We start from the raw sequence: 19199 nt of genomic DNA on the forward strand, positions 1-19199 counted from the left end.
GACTTGGGATTGGACATTTGCCCCAGGGATGAACCATGTAAGAATCATCTCTGCAGTCTGGCCATGGTGCTGTTATTAAAGCACAGATACAACTTGACTCCTGGTTCTGCTCTGCAGAGTTCATTGGCTGAGCACCTACAGTATGCTTGGGCACCGTGGGAATGGTGTTGATTCCCATCTTCGGTGATGGTGAGCTCGGATGGAGACCTGCCCCAGCAGCCAAGGGCATGTGAGAAAGCATCAGAATCACCTAGGATCTGAGCGAGAGCAGGAAGGACTACACAGCTGATCAGATGCTCAAGGATAGCACTCCCATCCCTCAGACGACTATACTGAAGCTCTGAGAGGTTGAGTAAGCTGTCCCAGATCACACAGCCAGGAAGCCAGAATGCAATGGCTCCAAAGTCCATGGTCTTTCTGCCATGCTAGATCATCCTCTACCCTGGGGGGTGAAGCACTTGCATGCCCAGCAGTACCAGCTTGCTCATTCATGCATGCATCTGTTCAGTGAATGTTTATTGAGTATGTGCTGTATGCATCTGTGTTAGATGCTGGTAGTACAGAACTGGGTTAAATAGTCAAGGCAGTCTAGTGGGGAGAGTGCAGACACAGACACTTCCTGGAGAAATAACTGTATATTTCACTTCAAGTTGAGAAGAGTGCTATGAAAGTCACAAGTAAAACATGGAGATTGAGAATTCCAGCTGGAGAATAAAGCCTGGACACCAGGGAACACCTCCTCCAGAAGGCAGTATTTCAAGCAGCAGCGTTTCAACTGGTCAGCAGTTTTGCCCACATGGGACGTTTGGCAATGTCTGGAGACATTTCGGTTGGCTAGTGAGATACTACTAGCATGGAGTGAGTAGAGGTTGTGGATGTTTCTAAACATTCTACAATGCACAGGAAAGCCCCAAAGGATTTTCTGGCCTAAAATGTCAGTGATGCCAAGACTGAGAAGCCCTGATTTAACATGAAAACGAAGAAGCCAGCCCTGTAAAGGGCATCTCCACCTGAGCATTCCGAGGGAAACGAACAGCAAAGGCTATTAATTCCCAGGTAAAGCTTGGTGTTTCAAGTTAGTGAGTACGGGAGAGGGGAGTGAGATGAGAGAGGCCTCGGGTCTTGGGCAGAAGTTTGGGTTTTTACTCTGTACAGTCGAAAGCCTTTGATGGCTTTTAAATCAGAGTGGGGTGCTCTGTCTAGTCTGTAGAGAAGGGGTTGGAGAGGCAAGAGTGGACTCTCAAAGGCCAGGGTAGCCCAGGAAGAAATGACAGCAGATCTGAGTAGAGGCTTTGGAAAAGGAGAGCAGTGGGTTTATCAAGGTGGGTGTGGTGCATAAACAATGAATTCTATTACGCTGAAAAGAAATTAAAAAAAAAAAAAAAGATGTGTCCTCAAAGTACCAGTTACAGTGCCGGGAATGAACTAGATATGGAGAGATAAGGAGAAACAGGGATTAATAGTGACTCTCGGAGATTCTGCTCTCTGCAGGGTGCCAGGTAGAGTGGCTCACCTACACGAAGTAGGAGGGGGTCCCAGATCAAGATCTCAGTTTGAGACACAAAAATTCCGAGAGACACTCAGTGGAATTGGCTACACAGGTGATAGAGAGAGGAATTGCTCATAGAACGCTTTGAGCTGTGGCTCATTCCCAACGTGGGGTTTCTGCTTTAGCTTCCCCAGGGGTAGGGGTGCTTTATAAACCACCAGGGCTCAAATACACACCTTAGATCAGGTAAACCTGGGCTCCAGGACCTGGTGCTCAAACATTAGTATGCTTTAAAGGTGCTTCTAATGCACAGTGATGGTTGACATCCAGCAGACTCCCAAGATGGAAATGTTCTCTCTGTGCATGGCAGCCCACAGTGGGCTGAGACGCCTCACCTTTGTGCATCACCCAAGAAACACTCTCTATTTTGTGTCTATTTAAAATTCTATCTCTGATGCTTCAGTGGTTGGCTGAATTCTATCTGTCAAAACAACGAACTGTTCATAGTCTTGGGTATTCTTGTGTTACCTGTGTTCCAGACCCTTTGTTCTGTGACTCTCTTGTTTACAGCGATGTCAGTCTCCTGGTGCAGCCCCAGGGCTGTTCATCTTTTCCATCCCTTTGAGGATAGAATATATGCAGTCTCTGTTGTGAACTTTCTTTCCAAGTAAGTCCCGGGCACCCTCTGCCACTGTGTACTCAAAGCAGAAGGAAATACATTCAGATCTGGTCTTTTCTGCAAACTCCGGTCCAGTCCCCATTTCCTTTTATTATTACTGGGTGCCCATCATGGAACTTGTTCTGTACCTGGCACTTGGGGATCCCGTGATCAATGAGAATGAAATGGCCCCTGATCTAGGGAACTCACCCTCTACGGGGTGTCAGCTCAGCAGCATTGACACCTGAGATCAAATAGTTCTTTGTGGTAGGCTGACCTGTGCACTGAACGCTGTAGATAACAGCGTTGCTGGCTTCCACCAGCTAGATCCCAACAGCACGTTCCCATGCCTCCCGAAAATATCTTCAGACAACGCCCATATGTCCCCTGAGAAGCAACATTTCTCTCAGTCAAGAACTGTTTTAGGAGAAAGGAGATTTTTTTTTTAAACCAGCAAAAATGGATTTATTCAAGAATAGCAAGGAATAGCAGAGAAGGGCAATCTGGGACAAGCAAGCTACAGCAAAGCCAAAGGCAAGTCCCTCGGAGGAAGAAGATATTAAGCAAACGCTCATAAAGGTTGGTAAAGGTGATGAAAGGGACATCAACAGGAGACATCTAATTTAACTTGATAGAGATAAGAGCTCAACATGGAGACTACCTGTTCCAGCCCAGGAAATAGATGATATTATTTCCACCATGATGCTTTCTCTGATTGCTTATTGTCTTTTGTCTCCTCCAGCCTACTAAGTAGCAGTCACTGATTATGTCCTATGCAGCCAGGTGCCATATTAAGCATTTGGCACGCCTTATTTCACTTTATTCTCATCACTACCCTATAACCGTAATGGGCACCACAAACTACTTAAGATTCGCTGTGTAAGTAAATTGCCTTTTTAACCAATTGTTTTGCATATTCATCTTGTAAACTAACTAGAATAAAAGCTGAAACACAGGGGCGCCTGGGTGGCTCCGTGGGTTGAACCTCTGCCTTCAGCTCAGGTCATGATCCCAGTGTTCTGGGATCGAGCCCCGCATCGGTTCTCTGCTCAGTGGAGAGCCTGCTTCCTCCTCTCTCTCTGCCTGCCGCTCTGCCTACTTGTCATCTCCGTCTGTCAAATAAATAAATAAAATCTTTTAAAAAAATAAATAAATAAAAGCTGAAACACTCATGGCTTCTATTTTTTCTTTATCCCTTCGACAACAGCCTCCTGCTTCATCAATTACCACAATCCCTTTGGCACTGCCATTGCCTTCTTCACTGAGTCCTTCCTTTGGGCCCTCCAAAGTCACAACCCCCAAATTCTTCCATCTCTCACATTTTTTTCTTTTGATCTTACCATGCCCTAAAGGTACTCTCCCATCCTGCTTCTTGCTTTTTCCACCAGTGTTGTTAAGACTCCAGAGTTGCCCACTAACACCATCTCCTCACCATCTTTGCAGTGGAGCTCCTTCTCACACCCTCTACTGAAGCAATCGGTAATTCTCCAATCAGTAATTCCCAGGGCCCTGAAGCCAGAGATATCCTGTCATCCCATTCAATCTCTCCTCCATATTGAATGTTGTTTATCACTCTTTTCTTTGGAAATCTTCTCTTCCTTGGAATCCTACACTATTGCAGGTCTACCTTCTACCTCTGATCCTGTAGACTTGGGTGGACTCCATTGCCCAGTTCCTCTACTCCTAAGCTCTATCTATATTTTTCTCTCACATGTCACTTTAGCTTCCAGGGCTTCATTTACCCCATCTATGTGGAAGATTAAGCCACTTGTATCTCCAGCCTTGGGCTCATTCTTGCATTTAGCCTCCTTTTCCCAAATCCATCTGGACACCTCCAGCTGGATACAACCATGGCATCTCAAATTTAACATGTCTCCAACAAAAGGCTTTATCTTTTCTTCAAAGTCAGAGTCTTCCCCCTCAGTCTCTCAAAATCTGTTGTTTCTTAGTTGTAAGAATCATTCTCAGACCCTCAGAATTATTCTCTACATTCATTTGTTCATGAATTCATTCCTTGAGCCTATTGTAGGCACCATACTTTACACATTGCTGTCCTCATGGAGTCCACAATCCATCCAGCAAGACAGATGGGCAAAAGGAACTACAAATGGCTCTGATGAATATTACAGGAGGGAAAGTCCTGTGTGTGGTGGATCTTTTCACTTCTACTCTACCTAAATCCAATGAGCTAGCAAGTCCTCTGATTCTTCTACCATGAAGTCCCTTAATTCACTGCCTGTTCTCCAAACCCATGGCCTCTGCCCCAGCCTCCTGGGTGATCTTCTCTCCTCTCACTCTGCCCACTTCTCTGAACACTCACATGCTGCACTGCCTTGTACTGTCCTGGTTTCTTTTTATCTCCCCCACTACACTACAAGTTTATTCAATGTAATGAATGCATGCCATTTGTCGCTGTATTCCTAGTACCTGGCACAGAGCACTCAGAGATTATTCATGAAATAATGAAGGAATGGATTCCAATCCCCCCTTCCACACTACCAAAAACATCATAAAACTCAACAATACACAAGGTAGGTTTGGAGCAACAACCTCAAGGTAGCCAAGTGACAGCCCCTGGGCACAGCTGGGAATATTTGGAAAACAGGGACTGACTCCATGAGAAATGAGAAGGCATCTTGCATGGGGCACCCATGGCTTCTCATTGGACACATAATAGCCCTGCTCGTGGAGGGCAGATACAGGGAAGTCCCTGGTCGTTCAGTCCTCAGGGTTCTCTGGAGCTACCAAGGCAAGCACTGCTGGGTAACAGAGTTCTCCTTTTATTGCTGAAAGTCAGCTTTACCATAGGACCCTGGGTCTGAATGTGGAAGCCAAAGATGCTTGGGGTGGCTTAGCAGAAATATTTGGCAGTCATTGCCCCTCTCCCTCAGGGGGCCCACCTGCCATTTCCTTGTCTGCATTGTATGTGGGTTCCTTGAATTCTAGCATGGCTCCTTACTTATTTTATGTTATATGATCTTAGTTATCTCTTGAAAGCCTCAATTTCTTCATCTCTGAATGGGATGAGTAATAGAAATTATCTCATCGATCCCTTGATCATGGTTGTTCTAGAATATGTATATTGGGCATGTTGTCACTATTCATTCTACTTTTTGTATATTTAAAGCTTTTCATGTTTAAATGATCTGATAAGGTGTCTGTGAGAATTAAATGAAATTAGGCGTGGAAATTCTAATCACAGGGCCTGACATATAGAAGCCTCCAATAAAAGGTAGCTCTTTGTAGTACAGTAAAACCATTACCTATGCCGTTCAAAGTCTTTCAGTGCTATTTACAACAAACACACCCCTATTTACCGGTGTGTTTGTTGTATGTCTTACTCCAGTAGAATGAAGTTTCATGAGGGCAGAGACTTCATTTATCTATACTTTCTCTTGTATCTCAAATGCACGCAGTAGACAATCAACAAGTGGTTAGTAAGACATGAACTGTGTCAGCCCCTGTGAGAAGGGCAACTGTAGGGCCCATCTCTGTTGCTATTGCTACAGGCCCTCAGTCATTCCAATTCTATAAATAAAGCATTTATTATGATCCAGACTGCAGCAGCAAAGAAAGACCCGGATCCTGATGTTCTGGTGGTTGGCTATGGCTTTGAAGGAAAAGATTCAAATAACAACAAATTTCAGATTGTCAAGAACAGACTGGGTCTGGAATGGGGCTGGAACAGTTCCATAAAAACAGCCAAAGAGCTGGACAAGCACCGTGGAGTTACCACAGCAGCCAGCTCTCCACTGTGTGAGGCGATGGACCATGTTACTGCATGACTTGAGGTCAGCATATCTGGAGCAATTTTGTCTTGAAACTGGCCAAACCCTTATTGTGTAAGACAAGACATTTGAATCATTGAGGATCCAAGTGGTGACTTGAATTCTGTAACATTTCTATAAGGGTCAAACAGCACCACTACTCTCATTACAGTTTTAAATAGGTTTATAATATTAAAGACTCATTACTTAATTCCATGACTTTTGAACTGTCATTTTTTTCAAAGGATGTATAAAACCTTAGCTTTTAAATTAAATTCTAACACAATATGTGATAAATAAATAAATAAATAAAACGTGAACTGAGAAAACAAACAGCTGTGTCTCCCACCACAGGTCAGATCAGTTACACAACCTCATCCCTTAACACCGCCACCACCACCCCCACCATGACCTGGACACAGAGGTAGACTCAGAAGGAAAGGTGGCTGCTAAACATTTTGCCCAAAGCAAGATCCTTATAACTCAGTGCCCTCAACAAACTCTCTCTCCAATAGAAAAACTGAAAAGACAACTCAGAGTAAAGGGTCAAGACTGAGAGGAATCAAGGGAGAAAATTCAAGAGACCAGAATGGTTACACAGGGAACACTCAGATGAGGCCAGAGTTTAGCAAGGCAAGAGCTTCAGGTACACACAGCACAGAACAAAGGGTCTCAATACAGGAGAAGCCCTACACTCACCTGTAAGAACACATCTGTAGACAAAACTCAGATTAAGTGTTCCTGGGTGGCCCTGTCAGTTCAGCGTCTGCCTTCGGCTCAGGTCATGATCTTGGGGTCCTGGGATTGAGCCCTGAGTTGGGTTCGCTGCTCAGCAGAGAGAATGCTTTGCCCTCTGCCTCTGTCCCTCCCCCTGCTTGTGCTCGCTCTCTCAAATAAATAAAGGAAATCTTCAAAACAAACAAACAAACAAAAAAAAACAAACCGCCCAGATTAGAGTGGCCTGCAGAAGCCAGTTTACCACAGAAAGAGGATGAGGTAGTCAATGAAAGTTCATAATACAAATGGACAAAAGGGGCAGGACACCAATGAATGAGGCCAGGGAGCTGGCATTCATGATTAGTACAGGAGGCAAAACTACCAAACTCCTCTTTTGTTTGTGTCTCCTTTGCCAAGATTATTAGATAGGACAAGATGAGGAAAAGGGAAAAATCATTATATTTCATGAAGCATCTACTATGTGCCACACAGCATACATATATCATAATCTTATTTAATCCATAGAACAGGTACCAGTCATGATTCCTGCTTTACATATGAGGACAGTTAACCCCAGAAAGTGAAGCAAGGTGTTCAAGGACCCAGAGCCAGTGAGTAATCTCATACTTTCATTTAGGTACTGTGCATGTTAAGAGTGAAGCTTTGTGTATGTGAGAAAAAGGGAGAGAGAGAACGAGTGGGGGAGGGGCAGAGGGAAAGAATCTGAAGCAGACCCCCTGTAGAGCACTGTGCCTGACACAGGGCTCCATCTCATGACCCAGGCAATCACTACCTGAGGTGAAACCAAGAGTCAGACATCTAACCAACTGAGCCACCCAGGTGCCCCTGTGTATATGTTTCTCTTGGGGGGCATGGAGGGCTTGGGGAGAGGAGGTTGTGGGCCAACAGCTCACTGCTGACCCCATTTAAGTTTGTGGTCAGTCACATCTCCCTGGACCTCTGTCATACAAGCTGCAGTTTTAAGACGGCATCCTCCATCCAGAGAGCTGGTTTTCAGAGCCTAATAGAAGGGGGACCACTTCTTTCCCACTTCCTATGTTTCCTTCAATATGGAGGAATATCTGTTAGTGTGACACTCCTGGGGGCTCTCTGTCTCCTATTCTCTCCTCCCCTGAAGAGGTGGGGCAAGGGGTCTGCTGAGTTCGAAGGAACAGGACAAGAATGTTTCAGTCGACACAAAGCTCTGTCTCTCTAGAAGAAGAGCCAAAGGACAATTCAGAGCAATTCACAAACTCACCATCTTGGAGCCCTCAGGACTGAGAATTGAATCAGAGGACCCAAGAGGCCAGAGTTTCACATAGAAGCTTTCTGGTTTTCTTCGGGATCTCCCAGCTGGCAAAATGCCTGTGCTCTTGGGCCGGGATGGCATAGCCGTTCAACCCAAGATCATCTCTATGGGTGAGGCTTGAGACTTTTCAACCCTGTCTTGAGGGGATGCACCATGAGCGCCACACATCCAAGACACCTTCTGCAATGCTTCTTTGGGGAATAAAGCTAAGGACTCTGTCTCCCCCTGCCTTGCTTCCCTATCTCAATCAGTTCAGAACTCTGCTGGGGGAAAAGGGGTGTTATGGATTGACTCCATCAAACAAAGCAACAACATCCGATGAACTTCACATTTATTCTGATTTCATTTCACCCCATGAGGTCCAGTCTTGTTTGCCTAGCTCATACCAGGATGCACATGGTGTTAAGTCTGAGTCAACATCTCAAAGGAAGGACAAGCAACTGGAAATGGTTCAAAGAAGACTGAGTAGAATAATGGAAGTTCTGGAAACCCAGCCATGGGGGGAATGGTGAAAGGAATGAGAAGATTTAGTTCAAAGCAGATTTGGCCATGATATGATAGAGTCTTTGCCTCTTTCAAGGGCTCTCATGCAAAAGAGTGCTTTAGTGTGTGACTAAATTGTGTGTGACTTCCAAGAGTAGATTGTGTGACTTCCAAGGGTAGAACTCAGTGCATTGATGAATGTCCCAAGGAGGCATATTGTGGCTCATTAGAAGGAAGATATTTACAACTACTAGTATTGTGTAAGAGTGGAATGATTTTCCTGAGGAAATAGTGAGCTTTCCATCACCAGGGCTATTCAAACAACCCCACTGGATGAAGGGGATGATCCTGAAAAGAGCACTGGGAGATGATTGGTTGTGTAAACCCCACAATGGCAGAGTGAGATGTTATCCCCCTCACCACTTCCCAGCCCAATATCACAACTGACCTATAATAAGGGGAGTGGGCCAGGGGAGACCCCTGGCTTGTGCCCAAACCCTACCTAGGCAATAGGATGCAGTGAAACCCCAACCCCTACACTTTTGCCCTAAATGACTTTCCCTTAAGATGATTTATTGGTTTACTATCTGTGTGTGAACACATACTTCCTGTGGCTTACTGTAAAGTTTCTCTCAACTCTAAGTGAGAAAAGGTGTGGGTGTTGGAAGGACAATTTGAGGGAGTGATTTCCTCTGTCTCATATCCCAGGGCCTATTGCAATCACGCTTACTCTTTCTTCTCTTTCCAGAGTTAGGGGCTCTTTCAGCTCTTGTCCTCTGACTATCTGATCAGCTCCCTCAGGCAGCCCTGTTTGGCTCAGGATGAGAATTACCATGAACAGATGGTCCTTAATGTGTGTTATTTTGTTCCATGCTGTCAGTAATCCCAGGGAGATCAGTCTTATGATTAGCTCCATTTTACAGATAAGGAATGGAAGTTCAGAGAGGTTAACCCACTTGTCCTATGTCGGAAAGCCGGTGAGTGGCAGGGCAGGAGTTGGTAGCCAGATTGGTCACTGTCTTAAGTGTGTGGTCTTAACCAGTTTACCTTCCTTCCCACCCCAAATGACAGTGACCAGACCTTCAATTAGGTGCACATATGTTATGTCTCTGTTTTGAGAAAAGAATGTAATTTTGGTTTTGTTTCTAATTGCATTTTTTTTTAAAGGAGAGGGACAGATAGGGGAGGGGCAGAAGGAGATGGAGAGAGAGAATATTAAGGAGGCTCCATAGCCAATCTGAAGTCCAACGTGGGGCTCGCTCTCATGTCCCTTAAGATCATGACCTGAGCTAAAATCAAGAGTCAGATGCTTAAACCGACTGAGCCACCCAGCTACCCCTCTAATCACTTTCTTCATGATGCATGGATTTGGTTTGACTCTGTAGGCCTCAGGACTTCAGTAAACACAAGTCTTTAGAAAATAGGATTCAATGAAACCCGGTCCCTTTCCATTGTTTCATTGACCTGTCAGAGGCTTTGACTTATAAAAGTGGAATTTGGGTTCTATGCAGTCTCAGACCATGTTGCGCACTGCCTTGAATTAAAATGCCCCTGGCCCAGGACCTTGACTCCTCTGCACACAAAGGGCATTCAACACAAAGTTCCTAATGGCTCCTGTTCTTGAACTTTAGAATTGTGTCTCAGTGGACACATTTCTTTCCAGTGTCTGTTTATGGCATGAAATTAATGGGAGTTGGTATTTCTGGGCACAGAGGAAGGATGTCACGATGGGGAGGAGTCAGGCAGTGCCACAGTTTTACCTGTAGCAAATCCTGTGTTTGAGAAGAGACAGCACTTTGTGATGACAGGTGGGATAGAAGTCCCAGGGGTCACTGGATCATCTAAGCTGGGCAGGTTCCCCCACTCCACTCCATCACAGCTCTCTGCTGACTTGGCCCCCAACTTGTCCTCTTCGGGACCTGATTTACTGACTTCCCTCATTCCAGATCATCTGCTTATGTCTATTTGGTTCAGTACAACAGAACTATCTGAACCTTCTACCCAATAACCCGATGCCAATGGCCGTGCCTCAGAACCTTTTCCCACACCGATGTCCTAACACATACGTACTGACACCCTATGATATAATCTAATTCTGGACTCAGCCTAGCATAGAACACCAAAGTCAAGAAGGTGGGGGATGGGGCAAAGGAATAGCACCTAGAAAGGATTCATCTTTAGGAGTATCAATAAGGAATTCCACAACCTGCAGGGTAATTAAGGTTGGGATGCTGACATAAATTGACAAGGCAGTTATGGCCTTGAGGATATAGACAAAGATAATCTTGTCATTTTTTGAGATAAGAACTTGTTTGCACCTGAAAAAACTCAGGTTTTACCTCCCTGGCAACTCTTGACCTGTGTCTTAAAGGTAGTAATTTTTTTTTTCAAGTACAGTGGCTTGGATAGCTTACAACCTTTTGGAAGGTTAAGAGATATCCAGAACTATCCTGGAAATTTGGAGAGTAGAGAGGTAGTGTATGATATGACCTCTACTGTCAAGGACATTTGCACACAAAACATCCAGACTTTATAGGGAAATAGAAGGATTTTAATGGGGACGTGTGGACTGAGTAGTTTCACATTTTAAAGAAGTGTTATTCTGGCTACAGGATGAGGATGGAGAATGAGGGGCAGTGATAATGACCAAGACACTATTACAAGAGTCCACTTGAGAAGCTCTGAACACAGGGAGTCGCAATGGAAGGAAAAAGAAGGGGGGGATTCAAAAGGCAGAGAAAGATGACTGAGTTATGAATAAAGTCCAGTTGGATGAGGTAGAAAGAGAGGAAAGAGTCAAGGAGAACTCCCCGGTTTCTGATTTGGGTGGATTGATGGAAAGATTCGAAGGTGGCTGTGAATTCTCTGACTCCGGCAGATAGGTGGACGGTGATGTGAATTCAACAGAGTAGGGAGTATTGAGCTAATGGCAGGATTTCAGGGACAGTTAATGAGTGCAGTCAGGGACAGGTGGACTCTTGTACATTTCGGGAGAGATAGGAAAGAGTGAGCCATGTGTTGCAGAGTGCAGGAGACAAGTCTGGGCAGGACACAGAGATTGATCATCACCCGAATACAGGTGGCGGGGAGAGTCAGACATGAAAACTGCAAGAGAATATAATGTGTAAGTAAGTAGAGAGAATTGGGGAGTGTAGGGATTGCTGGCACATAAGGGGCTAGACCAAGAAAAATGAGCTCATGAAGAAATCATCAGTAAGGGACAAGAAGAACCTATAGGAAATGGCAACATGAGGATGGGAAAACAGGGATGGGAAAGAGGCAGAATAGACAGAATTGCGAGAAAGATGAGAACCAAAAAAGTTAAGAAAAGGAAAAGGATTAAGGGAGCGCATGATAAGTTTGCTTTAGAACATGCTGGATTTAAAGTTTTGGGTTTTTTTTAAATATTTTATTTATTTGACAGACAGAAATCACAACTAGGCAGAGAGGCAGGCAGAGAGAGAGGAGGAAGCAGGCTCCCCGCTGAGCAGAGAGCCCGATGCGAGGCTCGATCCCAGGACACCGGGATCATGACCTGAGCCGAAGGCAGAGGCTTTAACCCACTGAGCCACCCAGGCGCCCCTGGATTTAAAGTTTTAGCTTCACATCCTGCAAACATGAGCCAGGAGGTCAAAAGTGTCAGGTGCACAAACCACTGAGTCACCAGGCCTCACAAAGAGACTGTTGAGAGCACAGGAGCAGGAGGGAGCTCCATGGTAGAGAGCGTAGTGGGTTAAGATGGACAGAGAGAGCCATTGGGGCCATCTTATGGGAGAGGCAGGAAGAAGAACTTAGAAGAGTCAAGGGATAGAGGAGTGGGGGAGGCACGTGGAAATGCAGCATCCTGGAAGGCAAAGGAGGCCATGTCAAGAAGGAAAGCACGGTCGGCAGCACTGGTGTGGAAGTCAAGTTCCAGCGAGTAGGACACCCGTGGCACTTAGGAAAGCAGTTTCTGCAGCCTGGTCGGGGCCAGAGGATGTTCTATGTGCACCATATCCTGGGTAAGCAGGAGCATGCTTAGAACAAAGTCATCACAAAGTTCTGTCCAGAACAAGCCAATAGTTAAGTTACCGTAGAACAATGGGGCCTTAAGAGCTCTGCCACTGTCCTTTCTACACAGATGACCCTAGCAGAAAGAATGAGCAGAGTTAAGGATCGAAGCTCGTGGGCAGATTGGGGCAGTGCCATTGTATCCAGCCAATGACCACAGAGAGGGAAGGACATTATACCATCTTGGTTTGTTCACTTACAACTCATTCACTCATTAACATTGCATTAGTTCTCCTGGACGCAGAGACTGAGAAGAAGGAAAGGGTCATGAAAGAGACCTGACCTGTGCCTTCAAACAGCTTACAATACATGGGGGTGAGGGAGGGACTTTCATTCCCCTGATCGAAACAATCCATCCAGAATGCCCAATAAAATCACATTCCAACTTTTACAACATTACCTTGGTTAGCAATACCTTTTTACGCTTCTTTGTAGAGGGCTAAAGTAAAGCTTAAAGTGAATGACAGGGGCACCTGGGTGGCTCAGTGGGTTAAGCCTCTGCCTTCGGCTCAGGTCATGATCTCGGGGTCCTGGGATCGAGCCCTGCGTCGGGCTCTCTGCTCGGTGGAGAGCCTGCTTCCCCCTCTCTCTCTGCCTGCTGCTCTGCCTACTTGTGATCTCTCTCTCTCTGTGTCCAATAAATAAATAAAAAATCTTAAAAAAAAAAAAAGGCTTAAAGTGAATGATAAAGCAGGATATGTGATCGTATAAAAAAAATTCCATAGGCTCACTGGATTACAGGCTCATGGCGGACTGTATTGGTTTCTTACTATAGACTTCAAAGAGCTCTTCCCTCATGGCTTCAACCATTACTAAGTGGCCCGTGTTTCTCCAGGCTCCTTCTCTAAACCTCACCAAGGCCTCGTTTTGTATTTCCAACTGCCAGTGACTTTCCACCTGCATTGCCCTCTCCCCGCCCTCAAAATCAAACCTGAAGTCAGATTCACCATTGTGGCATTTCTGAAATCATCACCCTTTTCAAACAGCCCCATCCCGCCATGGTCCCTTCATTTTATCTTGTCATCTGGATCTCTTGCATCCAATCAATTGCCAGGTTCGACATCAAGCAGAGTCTTGTACGCAGAATAGATCTTTAACATTTACTTGCTGATCGAACGCACACATTTTATATCCTAGACCCCACGACCAGTTGGTAACACAGGTAATGACAGTGGTTCAGATCTGGGTGGGTGGCAGGTGGGTCTGATCTTAGTAGCTCAGTAACTTTGGACACATAGTGCCCTTGCTCCCAAGATGTAAGGGATTAGGGTTGTGAGAATCGAATATAAAATGTAAAACTCTGAGCACGGAAATGTTATTTCTTAGTCCCATGCCCCACTGTCAATATTTAGCCATCTTAGTAACCTCACGTTAGATCGAAAGGAGCCCAAGAGGATGCCGACAGTATTGAGTTTTAGAACCACAATTGGAAAAAAAAAAAAAAAAAGAACCACAATTGGACTATTTAATAAGTCCCAGAAGGGATAACCATCCACCTAGGACTTTTGTTTGGAGCCTAAGATAAGGACTTCTGCATAACACAGATCCTTCTTCCAGCCCTCATTGTACACTGTTTTGAAAATTCCAATTAAAAATGACCCAACGCAACAAGTTTTAATGAATGCTAGTTGTACTGTGTCGTAGCTGCTTTAACCAAAGAGCCTGGAAGACCTTTCTATTTTCCCTGTAGAAAGCTGCTTTTTAATACCTAACGAGGTCCCCTTTGGGTCAAGCTTTCCCCAGCCTCCGACCCAGGAGCCTCGCCCACCCCTGGGCTCCAGGCACTTGGGAATCCTTCTGGAGGCCTCTCTGTGCCCCACCGCACAGCCATGCTTACATCTCTCCCAGCAGACTGTAAAGCCCTCGCGTGTGGGCCCTGCACCCAACAGATGCTGAACGGAGGTGGCTGGGAAAGACCGAGGGGCCGGGATGAAAAGCCCAAGGGCAGGAAATCGGTTACCTTTGTGTTTTCCACCTATCTCAAAGGTTGGGCTGAGAAGGAATATGCACCACCTCAGAGGAGGAAGAGAAACCCAGTGGTCAAAGATCAAGGGACACTGGGAACTTTGATCCCCTGACTTGACAATATAGAAATTGCATGGGCTTTACTTTTCTTCCCCCACTGCTTCTAGACAGTACACCACACATCCCCAGCACTCAATAAATAGTTGTTGCATGAATAAATGGATGTTTCTTCTCTCCATTTCTTTTTCAGACTTCTTTTTTCTTTGTTCTACCCAACCCTGCCCTTCAACCTTTCCCCTCCCTACCTGATGCACAAAAATCACCTCCTCCTCCCCCCTCTCTCTCTTCCCTCCTTCCCTCTTTCCCTCTCCCTCTGTCTCATCCACCGAAAGTCATCTATAAGACAGAGAGTGTGCATACTGTCATTTCTAGTCTACGGAGGAGAAAACAGAAATTCAAAAGCCCAAAGCTGGGTACCAACGGTCACACAGCTGCTAAGAGTTATGTAACAGGTAATGTCGTCCCGCTCCAGACCCTTTGACCATTCTGTGTGCTCTAATCCTTGGAGTTCTCCACTCAGCAGCCAGCACCTGTGACTTTGTCCCAGGACTGCCCAGGACACCAGAGCTCACTTTGCCAGTGAACATGGAAAGCCACAAGTGCCAGGAGTTAAAGCGTCCCCACCTCACCACCCCCGACAGCTCTTAACTAATGACTGACAGGTGTGAGGGCGTTGGGACTAGAGCTTCCTGGCCCCCAGTGGGGACAGCTCTCGTGTGTTCATGTGTGACCCTAACTGCCTCCAGATCCACCCAGGCGATTAAGCCAACATGACCCTCAGCCAGGTCCCCTGGAGGGTGAACCCTGGCTTGGCTTCCTCCCTGTCCCTGTCCATCTTCTCTATCCCCAGACCAGTGTTGCTTGGAAACCTTCCTAATAAATCCTTTACACACGCATCCTCATCTCAAGCCCTGCTTCTGGAGAACGTAGCCTAAGTCAAGCTAAATGCAGGATTCAAACCCAGGCCTGTCAGACTTCAACATTTTTCCCCCATTATGTTGCGCCTGAGATGCTGTTGCAAGCACATAGGCCTGCTCTACCCGAACTTCACTGCCATTTCAAAAACTGAATGGCCACTGCAGCCTTGAAGACACACATGATGTTTCAGAAGCTCTATGCTTGCCTATTTTTTTCTCACCATAATTACAGGTCTCCGAGACAAAAGACCTTCGAATATCTTAGCAAAATGACGTAAGGGACCCAAAGAAAAAAGTTACCGTTTTCCAACTTGTCTTTGTAATTATCTTACACTTGGGTCCGCAATTAAGTAGGCACTGAAATGGGCCCCATCCTTTTGACATGATCTCTTCTTAAAATGTTTTCATTATATAAGGACTAGAACCGCACTGGAGGAATTCTACGGGGAAAACAAATACAAGTGCTCAAACCCAGCCATTCACAACGTCCTTCCGCGTTTTCCTATCCCTCTAACATGGGAACAGTCTTATTCAAACACATAGAGCCCCGGGTCTTCCGTCAGCCCACTTTTCCATTTGGTGACACAGTCCTGTGGTTGTCATCTTTAAGGCCTGTCCGTTGTTACACCCAGAGGATAGACAGTAACTTATCACCATTTTTGTCGCTTATGATAGTTCATAATTGTAAGTGATGGCGCCGAACAACGTTGTGAACGTACCATGCTGTTTTGCGTCTACCCTTTTCCCATATTTCAGGTTATTTCTTTCAGAGAAGTTTCCAAATCTTGACTTCTCTGATAAAGGAATAAAACCTATGGCTTTGGATATACACCGTCACAGGTCTTCACACTAAAATGCGTACCCATTTATAACGTAAGCTGACCCGAAACAAAGATTACTATTCCCAGTCATGCTGCCTTATTTGTAATGAGTTCTGGTCTAACTAGATGGATTCATTTTAAATTTCTCCATTTAGCTCGAAGGTCTGGAAACCTCTAGAATCTCTAGAATGTTGCATTCCTCATGAAAATGACTAAGAAACGTAAAGGGGACATTGCCGTCACCCTTTAATGGATATCGCTCCTTTCTTAATTCTAAGCTGTCTAATTGCTAAACATTTCACGGAGGGATTAGTCACTGGGTTTGAGTTCCTAATTGAATCAGTCATTTTACACGCAACGAAACACAAGTCAGGACATTTCAATGACTGATGTCGGCTAGCTGACTTGGGTGTGTATTTTGTGCGTTTCTGCATGCCTACATCTTCAAAAACAGAGGATAAAGTACATTGACAAGAAAAATAAACAAGCATGAATTCTCATTTTTCTCAGTCACCTTGAAGTCTGTCCAAGTTCACTCCAAAGTTTGCTATTTTTACTTATTAGCCTGAGAAGTACTGCTCCCTGAAATAGATTTTCCAGGACTAGTTGGACCTCCAAGAGATCGTGTCCTGTTAGTGTCAAGCACAGATTTTTTTTTTAAACGTACTTAATTGTTCCATCTTCTTTCTGGCAAGTAGGAAAGTACAATAAATAAAAATCTGCAATTTTTCTGAAGACCATGGGTACCTAATACTACACACAGAACAGAGGCTTTTACACTGCTATTATAGCTTTCCACTCAGCCCCCCACAAGGATTCTAGTGAAGAGGTGCCTGGATAGCTCAGTGGGTTGAAGCCTCTGCCTTCAGCTCAGGTCATGATCTCAGGGTCCTGGGATCGAGCCCCACATCGGGCTCTCTGCTCAGCAGGAACTTGGTTCCCTTCCTCTCTCTCTGCCTGCCTCTCTGCCTCCTTGTGATCTCTGTCTATAAAATAAATAAACAAAATCTTTAAAAAAAAAAAAAAAAGATTTCTAGTGAAAAAGTGGAAAACCCACCCCATCTTCTAGTTGCATGATTCCAGACGATACTAGGTATCCTTCAGGTTAACATCCCACTGATCAACTGTATTTTCTACCTTTGAACTGTTTGGGTCGTTCCCGGCCCCCTCCCCCCAACACACACACATGCATTGGAGAAGCTTGTTTTCCGTAACATTCCAAATCTCTCACCTGTGTTTTATCTTAAGAGAGAATTGTATTATTGGGTTAACGTCAAAGGCAAAATGGACAGGTCACTCGATAGTCCATTTCTCAGTGAATCGAGGAGAGCCCGGTCTTGCTGCCATCCGCACGCCAGGTTTGCCTCCATCCCAACAGGGGCAGCGTGTGGGGTGATGACCCTGGGGCAAATGCTTTGGCAGCTTATGCCCCACCTTGGCATGCTGTTCTGCGTTAGGATAAAGGTGGGTAATCCTAATTACAGCCCGGTCCAAGCTCGAACTTCACAACCAAACAAACCAGTTTTACAATGCAGAGGAATTTAATTTGGCCTCACACTTGCAGTGGAGAAAGAAACACAAAGAAGAAAAAAACTGGTCACTGAGCTAACAGGCAACTGCCTTCCAGACACACTGCCAACCTGATTCAATTAAGAAACATTAGCGGTCTGATGACAGATTTGAAGACAAAAGGCACAGTTTCTTGACGGCAGCAGACTGCACAATTTCCAACCTGGGTAAGAGTCCCTTCGATATTTCAAAAACACAGCGGAGTCTAAGGAGAGGCTGACTTTGCCAGCTTTCTTGCACATCTAAGGAATAAGAGCCCAACCCCGTAGCACAGCCAAACACTAATCTCAGAGCTAAATTCCGTTTAAGCCTAAAGTAAACCGATGCGGCTTTCCTGGGTGCAAGAAAACACACGAAACTCCGGAGGTTTGCTGCTGTTTCTTTACCCTGAGAAACGAACAAAATCGCGGCTTAGGTGCCCTTGACCTTGTCCGTCCGTCTTCCCCCGGCCCCTCCCAGTTCATCTCGTGAAAAAAAGCAAACCAAAGCCCTGCGGCGAACGACACTTGGGGATGCGCTTTCATTTACTCCATGCCAAGTATTTTATCGTGAAACCTAATTTGAAAGAGTCCCGCCGCAGCAAAGCCAGCACCAGATTCCGCGCTGAGTGAGAGCGCCAGAGCCGTCCACTTACCTGTGATCAGCACCGCCTTTTGATCCACAGGTAGCAGCTCCTGACCAGACAGGTAAACGTACAGGAGGAAACAGGACAGGAGGCAGAGGATCAGGCTCCAGGACAGGGACAGTCCGAGCAGCAGGTAAGCCCCTCCCCAGAGGCCTGCCAGCCAGACCACCTTTCCGCCAGCCTGCCCCGGGCTCTTCCTGACATTGCAAAGAGCTTTGCCTCCCAGCGCGACAGTGACAGCCAGGCAGAGCCACACGGCCACCGAGAAGAAGGTGCTCATTCTCAGAGACGCGCTGCACCCTCACCTGCTCAGGACCAGCGAGACAAGTGGGCAAAGGCTGTCTGGAGGCAGCCTGGGTTATAGGAACAGAGGAGGTGAGAAGGGAGGGGGAGAAAGCGGCTCTGGCACACTTCGGATGAGCAGGGATTAAGCACACTCATGCCGGCTCGTTTTTTGGGTGGGTCATTGAAACCGGAGAGCAGTTTCATATAAATATCAGACTACTTCCTATTCAATAGCTCCCCCAACACCACCTGCACTCATAACACACACACAGACTCACCCACGGCAAAGCACACAGGTTATTTTTTCATGACCCCTGGCGAGATAACTAGTTGGGTAATAATTGACAGAATTCAATCCAAACAGTCATTAAAAAACCTTAGCTCACAGGAAACATCTTCTGCTTTAGGGGCCCAGGTGTTACTGTCAAGTTCTTTTTCCGGACTGGGAGTGGGGTCTGGGGAGGGGGGGCACGGGGATCGGGGG

The 19199-nt window shown here is 45.8% G+C and overlaps 1 protein-coding gene across 1 annotated transcript in view; it reads right to left on the reverse strand.

The window, feature by feature from the left end:
• The window catches only part of HSD17B2 (hydroxysteroid 17-beta dehydrogenase 2), a 72671-nt gene extending 53680 nt beyond the window's left edge, over positions 1-18991 (reverse strand). The window contains exon 1 of the mRNA XM_080828431.1: positions 18440-18991. Within this exon, the coding sequence (XP_080684557.1) occupies positions 18440-18710 (271 nt within the window). The 5' untranslated portion in view covers positions 18711-18991. The remainder of the gene's footprint in view (positions 1-18439) is intronic.
• Positions 18992-19199: the final 208 nt, after the last annotated feature.

The sequence above is a fragment of the Martes martes genome (genome assembly GCF_963455335.1).
Source record: "Martes martes genome assembly, chromosome: 17".
In the NCBI taxonomy this organism is placed as follows: domain Eukaryota; kingdom Metazoa; phylum Chordata; class Mammalia; order Carnivora; family Mustelidae; genus Martes; species Martes martes.